Genomic DNA, 18797 nt, shown 5'->3' with positions numbered 1-18797 from the left:
ACATGTATGTTCTTCCATTTGTTTATGTCTTCCTCTATCTCTTTTTTCAATGTCCTGCAGTTTTCTGAGTACAGGTCTTTTATATCCTTAGTTAGGTTTATTCCTAGGTATCTTAATTTTTTCTTGGTGCAATAGTTAATGGGATTGTTTTTTTAGCTTCGTTTTCTGTTAGTTCATTATTGGTGTATAAAAATTCCATAGATTTCTGGATGTTAATTTTGAATACTGCTACATTGCCGAATTCAATTATTAGATATAGTAGTTTTTTGATGGAGTCTTTGGGGTTTTTAATGTATAGTATCATGTCATCTGCAAATAAGGACAGTTTTACTTCTTCTTTTCCAATTTAGATGCTTTTTATTTCTTCTTCTTGTCTGATTGCTATGGATAACACTTCCAGTACTATATCGAACAGGAGTGGTGAAAGTGGGCATTCCTGTCTTGTTCCCGTTCTTATCGCAAATGAGTTTAGTTTTTACCCATTGAGTATGATGTTGGCTATGTTTATCAAATAAAGCTTTTATTATGTTGAGGTATGATCCCTCTATTCCCACTTTGCTGAGAGATTTTATAAAGAAAGGGTGTTGGATTTTGTCAAATGCTTTTCTGCATCGGTTGATATGATTATGTGATTTTTGTCTCTCAATTTGTTTATGTGACGTATCGCATTTATTGGTTTGCGGATATTGTACCATCCTTGCATCCCCAGAATAAATACCACTTGGTCATGGTGTATGATCTTTCTAACGTAATGCTGAATACAGTTTGCAAGAATTTTGTTGAGGATTTTAGCATCTATGCTCATCACGGGTATTGGCCTGTAGTTCTTTTTTTTTTTTTTTTTTTTTTTTTTTTGGTGTCTTTATTTGGTTTTGGGATTAGAGTAATGCTGGCTTCATAGAAAGAGTTTGGAAGTGTGCCTTCCTCTTGAATTTTTTGAAATAGTCTGAAGAGCATAGGTTTTAGTTTTTCTTTGAATGCTTGGTAGAACTCCCCTATAAAGCCATCGGACCAGGGCTTTTATTTGCTGGAAGATTTTTGATCACTGCTTCAATTTATTCAGTAGTTATTGACCTATTCAGGTTTTTTTATTCTTCTTGATTGAGTTGTGGGAGCTTGTATTTTTTAAGAGTATGTCTATTTCATCTAGGTTGTCCATTTTGTTGGAATAGAGTTGTTCCTAGAATTTTTTGAAAATCCTTTCTATTTCTGTGGGATCAGTTGTTACTTCACCTCTTTCATTTCTGATTTTGTTTATTTGGGTACTCTCTCTTTGCTTCTTGGTAAGCCTGGCTAGAGGTTCATCAATCTTATTTATCCTTTCAAAGAACCAGTTCTTGGTTTTGTTGATCTTTGGGGCTTTGTTTGTTGTTTTTTGGTTTTTTTGGTCTCTCTCATTTATTTCTGCTCTAATGTTTATTATTTCCTTCCTTCTGCTTACACTGGGCTTTTCTTGTTGTTCTCTTTCTAACTCTTTGAGCTATAGGGTTAGATCATTTATTACCATGTTTTCTTGTTTTGTTTTGTTTTTTGTGGTAGGCCTGTAGAGCTATGAACTTTCCTCATTAAGACTGCTTTCACTGTGTTCCAGAGATTTTGGATTGTTGTGCTTTCATTGTCATTTGTTGCCTGAATGCTTTTTATTTCATTTTTAATCTCTATGGTAACCCAATCATTGTTTAACAGTATGCTATTTAGTGTTTGATTTTTTTTCATTGTTTTTATTGCAGTGGATTTCTAACTTTATGCCATTGTGATATGAGAAGATGCTTGATATGATTTCTATATTTCTATCTTCTTGAATTTGAAGAGACTTTGACTGTTTCCCAATATGTGGTCTATCTTTGAAAATGACCTATGTGCACTTGAGAAGAATGTATATTCTGTGGCTGTGGGATGGAATGTCAATTAATTCCATCTGATCTAATAAGTCATTTAGGATTGATGTTTCTTTGCTAATTTTTTGTTTAGAGGATTTCTCCAGTGGTGTTAGTGGGGTATTAAACTCCCCTACTATGACTGTATTGCTGTTGATCTCTTCCTTGATATCCTCCATAAGTTTTTTTAATGTATTTGGGTCCTCTTGTATTGGGTGCATATATCTTTACCAGAGTTATATCTTCTTGTTGAATTGCTGCCTTTAGTATTATGAAGTGGCCTTCCTTATCTAGTTATAGCCTTCACTTAGAGGTCTAATTTGTCAGATATAAGTATTGCTACCCCAGCTTTTTTTCATTTACATTAGCCTGAAAAACTTTTATCCATCCCTTTAACATAAGTCTGTGTGAGTCCTTTGTTCTGAGGTGGGTCTCCTGTAGACAGCAAATATATGGGTCATGTTTTCTTATTCATTCAGCTACCCTAAGTCTTTTCATTGGGGCATTTAATCCATTTACATTTAAAGTTATTACTGCTAGGTACTTGTCGCCATTTTTATTCTTTATGCCTGTGTTCCTTCTTCTCCTCCTATTTCTTCATTTTACAGCAGACCCTTTAGCATTTCTTGCATTGCTGGTTTAGTGGTAATAAACTTCCTTAGTCCTTTTTTGTCTGTGAAGCTCCTGATTTTACCCTCAATTTGATTGATAGCCTTGCTTGGCACAGTATTCTTGGATTCAGACCCTTGCGTTGCAGCACTTTTATATTTCATTCCATTACCTTCTGGCCTGATGTGTTTCTGTTGAGAAATCAGTCAATAGTCTGCTGGGAGATCCCTTGTAGGTAACTTTCTGTCTCCCTCTTACAGCCTTTAAGGTTCTTGCTTTGTCGTTGGTGTTTGCCAATTTAACTGTAATGTGTCTTGTTTGGGACTTTGTGATCTTCTGGGACTTGTGTGAGTTTTTTTCTTCCCAATATCAGGGAAGTTTTCTGTCATTATTTCTTCAAACAGGTTTTCTAATCCTTGCTCAGTTTCTTCTCCTCCTGGCACCCCTATTATGCAGTTGTTGTTTCCTTTCATGTTGTCCCAAAGTTCCCTTAGGCTCTCCTCCTGTTTTTTAAGTTTTTTTCCAATTGTTGCTCTGCTTGGGTATTTTTTCCCACCTTGTCTTCTAGCTCACTGATGCAGTCCTTCACTTCTTCTAGCCTGCTGTTGATGCTTTCTATTGTGTTCTTTATTGCATCAATGTCATTCTTCATTTCTTCTTGGTTCTTCTTAATTTCCTCTTGGTTTTTACACATATTGTTGAATTTGTCTTCCAGCCTTTTCAGTGTCCTTATGATCGTTGCTCTGAATTCTTTCTCTGACATATTGCTTGCCTCCATTTAATTTACTTTCTTTTCTGGTGATTCCTCCTTTCCCTTTATATGAGGGCTGTTTCTTTGTCTCCACTTGTTCACTCCTCTCAGGGTGTCTGGTTATGTATCTCTCTCTTTCCTGCACTGACTCTCTCTAGGCGATCTCCAACCTTCCGTCCATGGATTGCCTCACCAGTTCTCTGTTTTATCTTTTTATTTATTTTCCTTTTCTTTTTATCCACTCATTCTCTTTCTACCTCCTCTATACTGAATCATGGTCCTTCCCTTATTCATTGAATTCCTGAACCTTACTTTCTGTATATAAGCTCTGCCTCTACAGGTTCTATCCCTCCCTTTTCCTGGGTGTTTATTGTTTTCATTTTTTGGTTTATTTGTTTGTTTTGTGGTGTTTTCTCCCCGTATATCTTTCTTCTTCTTTTTCTAATTCTCTCTTACCTTTTTTCATTTTCTTGATATCATTTTTGCTCTCTCTTCTCTCTCTTAATTCTCTTTTCTCTGTTGATCACTTTTTTGGGGGTTATGTGTGTCATGAGTACATTCCATGTTTTGTTTCCTTTGTATTGTGTCCTGTCAAATTGTATTTTGTGCTGTTCAGTCAACATGGTAGAGAGCAAGCCACATAAACAGACATCCTAACAGAAGACTCCATACACCAATTTGACAATAACACTCAAGACACAACTAAATCAAGAGAACCCAAATATCCCAAGAGGGCATCCCTAGTATAACTAGCCCAGAAGACCTGAGAGATTGCACCACTGGGTCCCACAAAAAATCCACTATGTAAGACAAACTCAAAAAATCTAGATGGCATAGCAGTTTAATCTAATACACAGAAACCATCACAAAGGAACAGCAAAAATTGGAAGACAAAGACACAACACCCAAATGAAAGAAAAGGAAGGAACACCAGCAAAAGAAAAAGAAACAAAATGAAGGTAAGCAACTTGTCAGGGAAAGAATTCAGAGCAATGATTATAAGGACACTGAAAAGGATGGAAGACAAATTCAACAACATGTGTAAGAATCAAGAAGAAGAAGGTTCAAGAGGAAATTAAGAATGACATAGCTGAAATAAAGAATACAATGGAAAGTTTCAACAGTAGACTAGGAGGAGCTAAGGACCACATCAATGAGTTAGAAGACAAGATAGAAAAAAAACTGGGGGAAAAAATCTTAAAAAGAAGGAGGTGAGCCTAAGGGAGATTTGAGACAACACTAATGAAACAACATCCACATAATTGGGGTGCTTGCCAGAAGGAGAGGAAGCTGGGCAAGGAATAGAAAAGCTATTTGAAGAATCACTGACAGAAAACTTACCTGATTTGTGGAAGAAAAACATCACACAAGTCCAAGAAGCACACAGTGTCCTAAAACAGATGAACCCCAAATGACCAACACCAAGACACATAATAATTAAATTAGCAAATATCAACAACAAAGTAAGAATCTTAAAAGGCTGCCAGAGAGAGACGGAAAGTTACCTACAAGGGATCTCCCAGCAGACTATCAACAGAAACACATCAGGCCAGAAGGGAATGGAATAAAGTGTACAAAGTGATGCAAAGCAAGGGACTGAATCCAAAAATAATATACACAGCGAGGCTATCATTCAAAATTGAAGGGGAAATCAGAAGCTTCACAGACAAAAAAGGCTAAGCGAATTTATTACCGCCAAGCCAGCAATACAAGAAATACTAAAGGAACTGCTGTAAATTGAAGAAACAGAAGGGGAAGAAGGAACACAGGCATAAAGAATAAAAATGGCAACAAACAAGCAACTATCAATAATAATCTTAAACACAAATGGATTAAATGTTCCATTCAAAAGACATAAGGTAGCTGAATGGATAAAAAAACATGACCCATATATTTGCTGCCTATAAGAGACGCACCTCAGAAAAAAAGGACTCTCACATACTGATAGTGAAGGTATGGAAAAAAATTTTTCAGGAAAATGTAAATGAAAAAAAAAACCTGGGGTAACAATACTTATATGTGACAAAATAGACTTCAAAGTGAAGGATAAAAAGGGCCACTTCAAAATACTAAAGGGATCAATGCAATAAGAATATAACTCTGGTAAAGATATATGCACCCAATATAGGAACACCCAATTAAATAAAAACTTCTGGAAGATATCAAGGAAGAAATTGACATTAATACAATCAGAGTAAGGGACTTTAATATGCCATGTACACCACTGGATAAATCCTCTAAACAAAAAATCATCAAAGAAACAGCAATACTAAATGACTCACTACATCAGATGGACTTAATCAACATCTTCAGAACATTTCACCCAAAGCTACAGAATATACATTCTTAACAAGTGCACATGGGACATTTTCAAAGATAGACCACATATTGGGAAACAGGCAAAGTCTCTTCAAATTCAAGAAGATTGAAATTATATCAAGCATCTTCTTAGATCACAATGGCATAAAATCAGAAATCAACTCCTGTTTGGTATAGTACTGGAAGTGCTAGCCATAGCAATCAGACAGTAAGAAAAAATAAAAGGCATTCTGATTGGAAAAGAAAAAGTAAAACTTCAGAGGGAGAGATGGTTGGATATGCAGGAATCCTCTTAAAAGACCAACACAGAAAAATTACATGTGCAGCCACTCACCGAGGGCTCTGGCACAGGGAGGGCAGAGTGGACTTGACCTGTGTGAAAAGAATCAAGTGTTGGGGGCTCTGAGGTTAGAGCTCGGAAGGCAGCCACCCCCATTTCTTGTACTGTCATTCCCTCATACTACAGAGGATACCTTCCTCTGGCAGACTTTTACCATCCAGGCAATTTTTGCTTGAGGGGGAAGCAATGGCCCCTGTTGGAAAACCTCTCACCCTACCCTATGGTCAATAGCCTGAAATTAATTAACCCTTTGTACACCATAAGCGTCTATGGACGCAATCAGCGAACCTTCCCCACACACCATGTGCATCAATAGCCGCAAACCTCGCATTATCAACTCTGGTTGCCCAATTTTAAAGTCAGACTTGTTAGTGACATATCTGGGTTTGTAAAGAAAATTGTGGTAACTTAAATTCATAAATATTCCAGTGCATATGGAAGAAATCCCAATATTGATATATAGGGCTGCCACTCAGACACATGAGAGATAAACACTGTGACACTTGAGATTTTTATTGGTCATTGTGACACTTGAGATTTATGTTATCATGAATTTCACACCAAAAATGGTAAACATGGTGTGCATTCTTCATTTTTTTTTACAGATTTCATTTTTGGAACATCAACAAAATTTAGTGTTTTCGTGTCGACGGTTTATTTTTATTTCATGCTCGCTTTTGTTAGTATTTCTGCAGAATTGAAAATTATCATTATTTTGTTATTGAATTTATTGTTGTAATACACTATATTGTGCAAATAAAATTCAATCCCCATAAATGGTATCAGATGAAGAAATAATTGAATCAAGCACCTCATAAGAAGAAGATGACATCCTTTATTCAACTCGAGTCAGATATTTTTTTAAATTAAATTTAAAAATATTGTGGCATGTGGGGATGGTTTCCATTTTGAACACATGGCAGTTAACTGGTTAAGACTTAATAACAATCAGACTGCAGGCAGAGGTGGATATCTGTGGAGGCTTTGAGTCCTTGCCTGATCTCCTTCTGGGCCCAAGGCCAAGAAAAGCAGACCCTGGTACACATCTTAGTCCTGTAAAAAGGCACCTTGTCCCAGCAGAGGGAGCCACAAACTGTGGATTGCTGATAGCGCCAAACAGGATACTCAGGGCCAGTCACAAACATCATCAGACATTGTCCTGAACTAGAGATTGGGACTGGTAACAGATATACCTAATATATAGATACAAACACCAATCAGGGAGCCAAAATGGGGAGACAAAAAAACAGGCCCAAGTGAAAGAACAAGAGAATTATCCAGAAGAAGAGCTAAATAAAATGGAGAAAAGAAATGTATCCCATAAAGAGTTCAGAATAATGATGGCAAGGATGCTCAACAGCATGAGAAAAGTTATAGTAACTATGAAAAAAGACCAGTCAGAACTGAAGAATGACATAACACTAATAAAGAACACAGTGAAAAAAATACATAACAGATTAGGAGAAGCCGAGGATTGTACCAATGAATTAGAAGACAGGGTAGAAAACCACTCAATCAGAGAACCAAAAAGAAAAAACAGGAGGACAATTTAAGAGAGCTATGGGACAACATGAAATGTAACAATATTCACATCACAGGAGGACCAGAAAGTAAGCAAGGGCCAGAGAACCTGTTTGAATAAATAATGGCAGAAAACTTCCCTAACCTGCTGAAGGAAGTCACACAAGTTCAGGGGGCACAGAGAATCCCCAGCAGTAAGAACTCAAATAGCACCATGCTCAGACACATCATAATTAAAACAGCAAAAATTAAAGACAAAGAGAGAATCTTAACAGCAGCAAGAGAAAAGCAATTTATTACCTACAAAGAAGCTCCCATAAGGCTGTCAACTGATTTCTCATAAGAAATTCTATAGCTCAGAAGGGAATGGCATGAAGTATTCAAGGTAATGAAAAGCAAGGATCTGAAACCAAAATTAATATATCCAGCAAGGTTATAATTTGAAATACATTGTGTAATAAAGAGCTTCACAGACCAAAAAAAAAGGGGCTAAAGGAATTTATCATCACCAAAACAGCAGTACAAGAAATGTTAAAAGAACTGCTGCAATATTAAGAAATATAGAGAGAGAGAAACATAGTCATAAAGAATTAAAATGGCAATAATAAGTATCTATCAATAATAATCTTAAATGTAAATGGATCAAACGCTCCAATCAAAGGATATAAGGTAGCTGAATGACCCAAATATATGCTGTCTACAAGACACCCACCTCAGAACAAAAACTCACTCAGGAAGAGCGTGAAGGGATGGACTAAATTTTCCATAAAAACGAAAAATAAAAAACAAAAACCTGGGATATCAGTACTCATATCTGAAAAAATGGGCTTCAAAATCAAGGCCATCACAAGTGACAATAAAGGTCACTACATAACACTAAAGGAATCTATCTAACAAGATATATGCACCCACTATAAGAGCATATATATATACTTCTGGAGGACTTTAAGGGAGAGATCAGAAATAATCATAGTAGGGGACTTTAACAGCCCACTGATTTCACTGGATAGATCTTCCAGACAAAAAATTATCAAGGAAACAGTGACTCTGACACACTGGATGGGATGGATTTAATTGACATTTATAGAACTTTCACACAAAGATGCAGAATAAACAACTTTCTTCTCAAGGGCATAGAAGTCAGTCTCAAAGATAGACCACATGTTAGGACACAAAACAACTCTCTACACATTCAAGAATATTAAAATAAGTAGAGGCCCGGTGCACAAAAATTTGTGCACTGGAGGGGGGGTGTCCCTCAGCCCCACTTGTGCCCTCTCACAGTCTGGGACCCCTCAGGAGATAATGACCTGCTGGCTTAGGCCCGCTCCCAGGTGGCAGAGGGCAGGCCCAATCCCTAGGTGCAACCCCTGGTCGGGCTCAGAGCAGGGCCGATTGGGGAGTTGGGGCACCGCCCCCTGTCATGCACAGAGCAGGGCGGATCAGGAGGTTGTGATGCCACCCCAGTCACGCTCAGGGTAGGGCCGATTGGGGTGTTGGGGCGCCACCTCCTGTCACACTCAAGGCAGGGTTGATGGGGAGGTTGCGGCACCACCCCCTGTCACACACAGAGCAGGACTGATCAGTGGTTGGGGTGCTACCCCCTGTCACGCACAGAGCAGGGCCGATAGGGGAGTTGGAGCACCGCCCCCTGTCACACACAGAGCAGGGCAGATCAGGGGGTTGGGGCGCCGCCCCCTGTCACCCACAGAGCAGTGCTGATCAGGGGGTTGGGCCACTCCCCCCTGTCACACCCAGGGCAGGGACGATGGGAAGGTTGCGGCTCCACCCCATCACACACAGAGCAGGGCCCATGGGGGGGGGGGGGGGTTGGGGCACCGCAACCTGTCACACACAGAGCAGGGCCGATCAGGGGTTTGGGGCGCCTTCCCCTGTCACGAACAGAGCAGGGCAGATAGGGAGGTTGTGGCCCCGCCCCCTGTCACACAAAGAGCCGCAGGGCGATCAGGGGGTTTGGGTGCTGCCCTGTCACATTGCTCCAGGGGCCAGGACGCCTCGCTGCTCCGCTGATCCCGGTGCTGGGAGGCCTTGTGGCTACGCTTGACACAGGGGCAGTGAGGCCTCACTGCTCCACTGATCCCGGTGCTGGGAGGCCTCGCTGCTCCGCTGATCCCAGTGCTGGGAGGCATATTACCCTTTTACTATATAGGATGGAGGCCTGGTGCACGGGTGGGGGCCGGCTGGTTTGCCCTGAAGGGTGTCCTGGATCCGGGTGGGGGTCCCCACTGGGGTGCCTGGCCAGCCTGGATGAAGGGATGATGGCTGTTTGCAGCTGGTCACACCCCCTTCAGGGTGGGGGTCCCCACTGGGGTGCCTGGCCAGTCTGGGTTAGGGGCTGAGGGCCATTTTCAGGCTGGCGGGTGACTGAAGCTCCCAACCTTTCCTTTTTTTCTTTTTCTTTTATTCTGGGATTTATTTACCTTCTATAGCTGTCACTGAAACTGAGAGCCAGCTTTACCTCTGAGGCTCGGCTCCAGCTCTGAGACCTCAGCTGCTGAAAGCAGGTATCTGGGTTTGTTTGGGTTCTATAATTGAAACACTGTTGCTACTCCAGCTTGGCCGGCTGGCTGAAAGCATGGGGATTGTTTAGCTTCTATAATTGCAACATTGTTTCTTAGAGTGCAAGCTCAGAGCCCAGCAGTGGCAGGTGGGGAACCTTGGCTTCCTCCTTCACTGGAGCAAGCAAGCCTCCTGTTCGCTTCAACTGCCTGGCTGCCGGCCGCCATCTTGGTTGGCAGTTAATTTGCATATCGCCCTGATTAGCCAATGGGAAGCGTGTCAGAGGTATGGTTAATTACCATGTTTGTCTATTATTAGATAGGATAGCATCTTCTTATATCACAATAGAATGAAATTAGAAATCAACTACAGTAAAAACATTCAAACACATGAAGTCTAAATAGCATGTTTCTAAACAATGAATGGGTTACCAATAAGGTAAAGAAAGAAATAAGAAACGTTTTGAAAACAAATGAAAATGAACACACAACAACCAACATCTCTAGGAGACAACAAAAGCAATACTGAGAGGGAAGTCCATAGCACTACAGGCCAAACTAAAAAAAAAAAAAAAAAAAAAAACTACTTAACCCTACAACTTAAAGAATTAGAAAGAGTAAAACAAGAAAAGTCCAGAGTAAGTAGAAGGAAGGAAATAATAAAGATAAGAAAAGAGCCCTGCCCTGACCGGTTTGGCTCAGTGGATAGAGCATTGGCCTGCAGACTCAAGGGTCCCAGGTTCGATTCCGGTCAAGGGCATGTATCTTGGTTGCAGGCACATCCCCAGTGGGGAGTGTGCAGGAGACAGCTGATCGATGTTTCTCTCTCATCGATGTTTCTAACTCTCTATCCCTTTCCCTTCCTCTCTGTAAAAAAATCAATAAAATATATTTTTAAAAAAGAAAGAAAAGAAAAGAGCCCAGCAGGCTTGGCTCAGTGGCTGAGTGTTGACCTATGAGCCAGGAGGTCACAGTTCTATTCCTAGTCAGGGCACATACCTGGGTTTCAGGCTTGATCCCTGGTGTGGGGTGTGTGGAAGGCAACCTATCAATGATTCTCTCTCATCATTGATATTTCTATCTCTCTCTACTTCTCTCTCCCTCTCTGGAATCAATAAAAATATATTTTTTTTAAAAAAGATTAGCCGAAACCAGTTTGGCTCAGTGGATAGAGCATCGGCTTGCAGACTGAAAGGTCCCAGGTTCGATTCCGGTCAAGGGCATGTACCTGGGTTGCGGGCACGTCCCCAGTAGATGTGCAGGAGGCAGCTGATCGATGTTTCTCTCTCATTGATGTTTCTAACTCTCTATCTCTTTCATTCGTCTCTGTAAAAAAATCAATAAAATATATTTTTAAAAATATTTTTAAAAAAAGATTAGAGAAGATAAGGTAGTGAAGACTGGGAGGGGGTTGCTAGGGACTGGGAATAGAGGGGTGAAAGGGTGAAAATGGGAGAGATCTGTAGTACTATTGACAATATTTTTTAAAAGATGACAGCAGAAATAAATGACATAAAGACTAAAAAACCAATACAAAAGCACCAATGAAACCAAGATCTGGTTCTTTGAAAAGATAAACAAGATTGATGAACAAGCCAGACTCATCAAGAAACAAAGAGAGAGGACCCATATAAATAAAATAAGAATGAAAAACAGTGAAGTAACAACTGACATGTCAGAAATACAAAGGATTGTAATAAAATACTATGAACTACTATATATCAATAAGCTGGACAGTGTGGATGAAATGAAAAAATCCTAGAAAAATGCAATCTTTCAAAACTGAATCAGGAAGAACCAGATAACCTCAATAGGCCAATAACAACTGATGGAATTGAAGCAGTAATCAAAAAACTCCCAGCAAACAAAAGCCCTAGCCCAGACAGCTTCACAGGGGAGTATTAGCAAAAAACACTCAAAGAAGAGCTAACACTTATACAGACAGTCCTCGGGTTACGTTGGACTCAACGTACATCATTTTGTGGTTATGTCGCCATCTCCCATTTATTTATTTAAAAAAAAGGTCCGTCATTTCGACGTATATACATATATGCTTTATGTTTTTTATTTATTTACCACAAGTAAAGGTCAGGAATTGTTATCTTTTAAACTTTTTTTACTGTTTCACTTCATTACTGCTGTGTATGTGGCTCCATGTGAGTGACGTAGGTACTTATGTAGGTGGGTTCTGACTTACGGCGAAAATCGTGTTACGTGGCGCCATAGGTACGGATCTCCGGCGTAACCCGAGGACCTACTGTACTCCTTAAAATATTCTAAACACCAAGAGGAAGGAACACCTCCAAGCTCTTTTTTTTTTTTTATATATATATTTTATTGATTTTTTACAGAGAGGAAGGGAGAGAGATAGAGAGTTAGAAACATCGATGAGAGAGAAACATCGATCAGCTGCCTCCTGCACACTCCCCACTGGGGATGTGCCCGCAACCCAAGTACATGCCCTTGACCGGAATCGAACCTGGGACCCTTCAGTCCGCAGGCCGACGCTCTATCCACTGAGCCAAACTGGTTTCGGCGACCTCCAAGCTCTTTCTGTGATGCCAGCATTATCCTGATTGCAAAACCAGATAAAGACACTAAAAAGAAAGAGAATGACAGGCCAATATCCCTGATGAACATAGATACTAAAATCTTCAACTAAATATTAGCAAACTGAATCCAGCAATATATTAAAAGATCATACACCATGAAGAAGTGGGATTCATTCTGGAGATGCAAGGTTGTTACAATATTTGCAAATCAATAAACATGATATATCCCATAAACAAACTGAAAGAAAAAAATCATATGATCATATCAATAGATGCAGAAAAGCATTCAACAAAATCCAACACCCTTTTTTGATAAAAACTCTCAGCTAAGTGGGAATAGAGGGATCATACCTCAACATAAAAAGGCTTTATATGACAAACCTGTAGCCAACATCATAGTCAATGAGCAAAAACTAAAACCACATCCTCTAAAAACAGGAACAAGAAAGATATATCCACTTTCACCACTCTTATTCAAAATAGTACTAGAAGTCCTAGTCAAAGTCATCAGACAAAAAAAAAAAAAAAAGAAAAACAAAGGCATCCAAATGGGAAAGATGTATGTAAAACTGTTATTATTTGCAGATGACATGATATTGTACATAAAAACCCTAAAGACTCCATAAAAAAAAACTACTAGATTTAATGAATGAATTTGGCAATGTAACTGGATACAAAATTAACACCCAGAAATATAAGGCATTTTTATACACCAATAACAAATTCTCAAAAAGAGAAACTAAAAAAATAATCCCATTTACCACTGCAACAAAAAAATTAACATAGCTAGGAATAAACTTCACAAAGGAGGTAAAAGACTTGTTCTCTGAAAATTACAGGACGTTGAAAAAGAGATAGAGGAAGATATAAATAAGTGGAAGAATATACTGTGTTCGTGGATTGGTAGAGTTAACATCATTAAAATCTCCATACTACACAAAGCAATCTACAGACTCAAGGGAATCCCCATCAAAATACCAACGGCATATTTCAGAGATCTAGAATAAACATTCCAAAAATTTATGTGGAACCAAAGAAGACCCCAAATAGCCACAGCAATCTTGAGAAAGAGGAACAAAGTGGGAGAGATCACAATACCAGATATCAAGTTATACTACAAAGCCACTGTGATCAAAACAGTCCAGTACTGGCACAAGAACAGGCATATAGATCAATGGGACAGAATAGAGAACCCAGAGATCGACCCAAGCCATTACACTCAATTATTATTTGACAAAGGAGGAGAGAGCATACAATGGAGTCAAGACAGTCTCTTCAATAAATGACCTTAAGGAAATTGGACAGATACATGTAAAAAAATGAAACTAAACTACCAACTTACACCATACACAAGAATAAACTCAAAATGGCTAAAAGACTTAAATGTAAGTCGGGAAACCATAAAAATCCTAGAAGAAACCATAGGGAGTTTAATCTCAGACATCTCTAATAGCAATATGTTTGCAGATACATGTCCTAGGGCAAGGGAAATAAAAAAGAAAACAAAGAAATGTGAATACATCAAAATAAAAAAAAACTTCTGTACAGCAAAACAAACCATCAACAAAATGAAAAGAAATTCTCTATGCTAATGATACATCTGATAAAGGGTTAATATCCAAAATATATAAGGAACTCATACAACTTAACAAAAGGAGGACAAACATGCCATTTAAAAAATGGGCAAAGGACCTAAATTGTAAACTTCTCCAAAGTGGTCATACAGATGACCAAGAGACATATGAAAAAAAATGCTCTAATTCACTAGTCATCAGACAAATGCAAATTAAAATGACAATGGTATCACCTCACACTTAACGGAATGGCTACCATCAACATATCAACAAATGACAAGTGCTGGTGAGGATGTGGAGAAAAGTGAACTCTAGTACACTGCTGGTAGGAATGCAGACTGGTGCAGCCATTATGGAAAACAGTATGGAGTTTCCTCAAAAAATTAAATATGGAAATGACATTTGACCAAGTGATCCCACTTCTAGGAATATATCTTAGCAAACTGGAAACACCAAACAGAAAGAATGTATTCACCTCTATGTTCATAGCAGTGCAATTTACAATAGCTAAGATCTGGAAACAGCCCAAGTGCCTGCCCATCAGTAGATGAGTGGATAAAAAAGCTGTATTATATTTACATCATGGAATACCATGCAGCAGTAAAAAAGAAGGAGACAGCATAGAGCAGTGATGGTGAACCTTTTGAGCTCGGCGTGTCAGCATTTTGAAAAACCCTAACTTAACTCTGGTGCCGTGTCACATATAGAAATTTTTTGATATTTGCAACCATAATAAAACAAAGACTTATATTTTTGATATTTATTTTATATATTTAAATGCCATTTAACAAAGAAAAATCAACCAAAAAAATGTGTTCGCATGTCACCTCTGACACGCGTGTCATAGGTTCGCCACCACTGGCATAGAGGGACCTGAAGAGGATTAGGCTAACTGAAATAAGCTGGTCAAAGAAATATAAGTACCATATGATTTCACTCATATGTGAAATCTAATGAACAAAATAGATCAAGAGACAGAGAAGCATGGACCAGACTGTCAAATCTCAGAGGGTAGGCGAGGGTGGGTAGGAAGATATCAACCAAAGAAATTGTATTTCCTTATGCACAATCCATAGACACAGACAATAGAAAGGTGAAGGCTTGGGGTGAGCTAGAAGGGGTCAATGAGGAAAAAAGGGGGACATACGTAATACTTTCAAAAAATAAAGATTTAAAAAAGAATAAGGAAAAATAAATAATGTTTTCTAATGCTCTTTATAACTAATTAAGGCATTGTATCTAGACTAATAATGCTATCTGGATAATCACAGTCAAGTCAAATAACCAATATAACATTAAATATTTTATTAATAAATTAGTATTAATAATTAATCATTTGAATGTTTATTATTATTGTTACTTTATTTATATTATTATTAAGATTATTAAAATAGTAAGCAATATTTTATACTTGATAGTTTACACAGAATACATACATGACTCTCCTCTTTAACTGCTCCTTCTAATTGAGCTGCAAATTGTGAACAACATACCAAGAATGAATTTAGATCATCCCCAACCTTTGAAAAGAATAACAAACAGAAAGTTGCTTTTATTTTAGAACCTGTATGTATGTTCATCTATACTTTAGTATATTTAACTAGTTTTCAAAATAATTTTGTGTATGTAATTTAGGTTAATTCAAACACATTAGGCAAGAAACCAGGCTCCAAATGCTATACTAGCAAATTCTCCCAGAAAATTCACAAGTACATTCTCGGGAGTGGTTCATTAATGTCATATTCCCAGTTATGGCTCTGCTCTCATTTTCGTCTATCTAGTTGCAGAAAATCAAGCAACCCCAGCCTTAGATTCCTGAAATATTATGAATGGCCAAAAAAAAGTAACTACTATGTATATACCTTATAAATATCTTTGTGTTTAAAAATGAATGATAAGTATGACTTCTGATTATAAAGAACACAGAGGTAGGCAAAAGTAGGTTTACAGTTGTTCATTTGGAAAAAAATATAATACAACAATAAATAATAATACAAGATTATGTACTCACAACTATAAACTTTTTTGCCCACGTGTGTGTGTGTGTGTGTGTGTGTGTGTGTGTGTGTGTTAAACTTTAAGGAAGTGTCATTGACAGAGGATGGAAAAATCAGTACACTATTTTTAAGTATCCTAAGTGGATCATTTTTAATGGATAAGGAATTTATACTGTAAACATATGTGAACACAAAAGAAAATCTTAGCCCTTTTCAGTGTTCATTTCTCTACATTAGAATTTGCATATACTTACAGATAAAGATACTTCTTCAGTTTCAGACTTTACAAGTGGTTTTTCTACATTTTCACTGCCCATTCCGTAGGTTTCTTCCAAAGTAGAAACAACCTAAGAGAAAAAGCAAATTAAGTACATTTACAGTTTAAAATTATTACATTAAATGTAAAAATATATTAAATCAACCATGTCAGGACCTTTTTGGCAATAAGACTATTTCTGCCCAGCCAGTGTGTCTCAGCAGTTGAGCGTCGATCCAAAAACCAAAGAGGTCCCTGGTTTGATTCCTGGTCAGGGCAAATGTCCAGGTTTCAGACTCAATACCCAGTGGGGGGACATGCAAGAGGCAGCCCATTGATGATGTTTCACTCTCACCAATGTTTCTATCTCTCTATCCCTCTCCCTTCCTCTCTCTCTAAAATCAGTAAAGGAAAAAAATTATTTTTGCCAGTACTCAAATTAAATTTTCCATCTTATGCCCCAGCTCATATCATCATGAAGAAGTCATGAGCAACAGTCCTTAACCCTACTTCCTAGCAAGAGAGGCCCTATGACTCTTCCATTTCTGTATTGATAGGTATTTAAAAAGGAGAGGGTCTGCCTAGGCATAGCTGAAGCATCAACTTTACTTTACCACCGATGTATTCCTAAAAATTTAACTGACTCAACTTTCTTCTCTGGAGAGAGTAGGGAAAATAGAGAGATGGAAATCAGAAAGCAATACATTTTTTAAAGCATCAGTCGCCAACCTTTGAGACCTCACAGACCACCAGTGGTCTGCAGACCACCAGTTGGCAACCACTGTTTTAAAGGAAATTATCTGAATTAACCCCTCAAACTTTGAGCAAACTTACATTTTGGAAGTTTGGCAAACTATATTTTTTTATGTTTGTGCTATTCCTCATTTTTCAGTGTTTATACGAATGGTATTTGGTACATTTATAATTTAACTAGAGGCCCAGTGCACGGATTCATGCACATTGAAAGAAATTAATTAGAAGGTGGCCAGCAGGGTAGGACTGGGTGAGACATGCCCTGGAGCCAACCTCCCATGGTCCCTGCCCGGCTGGCCACACCAGAGGCAGCACCAGGGCTTGAAGGGCATCTGCAAAGTGAGCAGGGTCCCTCCGGCAGGTGGGGTCTTCAGCCTGGCCTGCGGGGATCGGGCCGAAACTGGCAGTTTGACATCCCCTGAGGGGTCGTGGAGTATGAGAGGGCACTCTGCAAAGTTGCTGTTGCTCAGCAGCTCCTGGGTTGAGCATCTGCCCCATGGTGGTCAGTGTGCGTCATAGCTACCAGCCAGTCAGCCAGTCACTTAGCCTTTTATATATATAGATTCTGGATCATTGAGCAAGAAGAACCCCATAGAAAGGGAAATTTATTTCCCAACACCAAGAGCTAAAGTTTCTAAAGTGCAGAGATGAGGTGACAGAGCAGGCATGAGACTTCAAAAAACCTATCCCTAAAAAAAGATCTGTATGCATCTCAGAACATGGATTTCAGAAGGGTTCCCACCATTCACTAACTGATCTGTCCCTACACTGTTTGTACAAACAATAACTAATGTTAACACCTGCTTTCCTCCAGGGAGTCTGGAATTTGATACATGATAGGCAGAGAGTATCTAGGTGATCAAGCCCCAATAAAACCCTGGGCACTGAGTCTTCAAGGAACTTCTCTTGTAGACATTTCATATGTTTTGTCATAATTTGTTGTTGGAGGAATTAAGACATGTTCTGTGTGACTCCAAAAGGAGAGGACTCTTGGGAGTTTGTACCTTGTTTCCTCTAGACTTCACCAATGTGCCTTCTCCCTTTGTTGGTTTTGCTTTGTATTCTTTCACTATAATAAATTTTAACCATCAATATGACTATATGCTGAACCCAGTGAGTCCACCCAGCAAATCACTAAACCCAGAAAAGGTCATGGGACCCTCCACACAAGAATAAACAAATGACTTACCATCTTTAGATGTTTGGTAATTTTTCTGAGCAATTCATCTTCTGCTATTAATTCCTTTGTCTTACTTGATGGAATGGGCAAAGCATACCTCACAACGGATTCTCCTGTTGGTGGAGATCTTAAGACCATTGGTTCAAGTTTCTCACGCACTAACTTTGAACTTTGTTTTTCCTTTGGTTTAGGTGACAATGGTGAATTATGAAATCCTTTGTTGTAACTTAATTCTGGAACACTTGCCAATTTATTATTAGAGGGCAACAGATGCTTTACTGGCTTCATTTTGTTATTTACTTAACGTCCAAATTATGGGTGAAAAATTTTATTCCTTCCTGAGAATAAAAGATAAAGATTTCAGATTAAAAATGATGGCAGGATTATTTATTGCCATAAAGATGTTAAATCCCCAAATCAATTCTGGAGAACCCTCCTTCACTGCTGGTGGGAATGAAGACTGTTGCAGCCATTGTGGAAAATAGTATGGAGTTTCCTTCCAAAATTAAAAATGGAACTGACATTTGACTAAGTGATCCCACTTCTAGG

General features: G+C 38.7%; 1 protein-coding gene across 1 annotated transcript in view; it reads right to left on the bottom strand.

Annotated features, from left to right (window-relative positions):
* Window positions 1–18536, bottom strand: part of CCDC7 (coiled-coil domain containing 7) — a 180018-nt gene extending 161482 nt beyond the window's left edge. The window contains exons 1-3 of the mRNA XM_070415866.1: window positions 18258–18536; window positions 16314–16406; window positions 15499–15582 (exon numbers count right to left, since the gene is read on the bottom strand). Of these exons, the coding sequence (XP_070271967.1) occupies window positions 15499–15582; window positions 16314–16406; window positions 18258–18536 (456 nt within the window). The remainder of the gene's footprint in view (window positions 1–15498; window positions 15583–16313; window positions 16407–18257) is intronic.
* Window positions 18537–18797: the final 261 nt, after the last annotated feature.

This window comes from Myotis yumanensis, unplaced genomic scaffold (genome assembly GCF_028538775.1).
Source record: "Myotis yumanensis isolate MYYU_CA2020_CCGP unplaced genomic scaffold, mMyoYum1.0.hap1 SCAF_1, whole genome shotgun sequence".
NCBI classification, from domain to species: domain Eukaryota; kingdom Metazoa; phylum Chordata; class Mammalia; order Chiroptera; family Vespertilionidae; genus Myotis; species Myotis yumanensis.
Note: the sequence above shows the minus strand (reverse complement) of the source record. Positions and strands in the feature narration are given on the sequence as shown.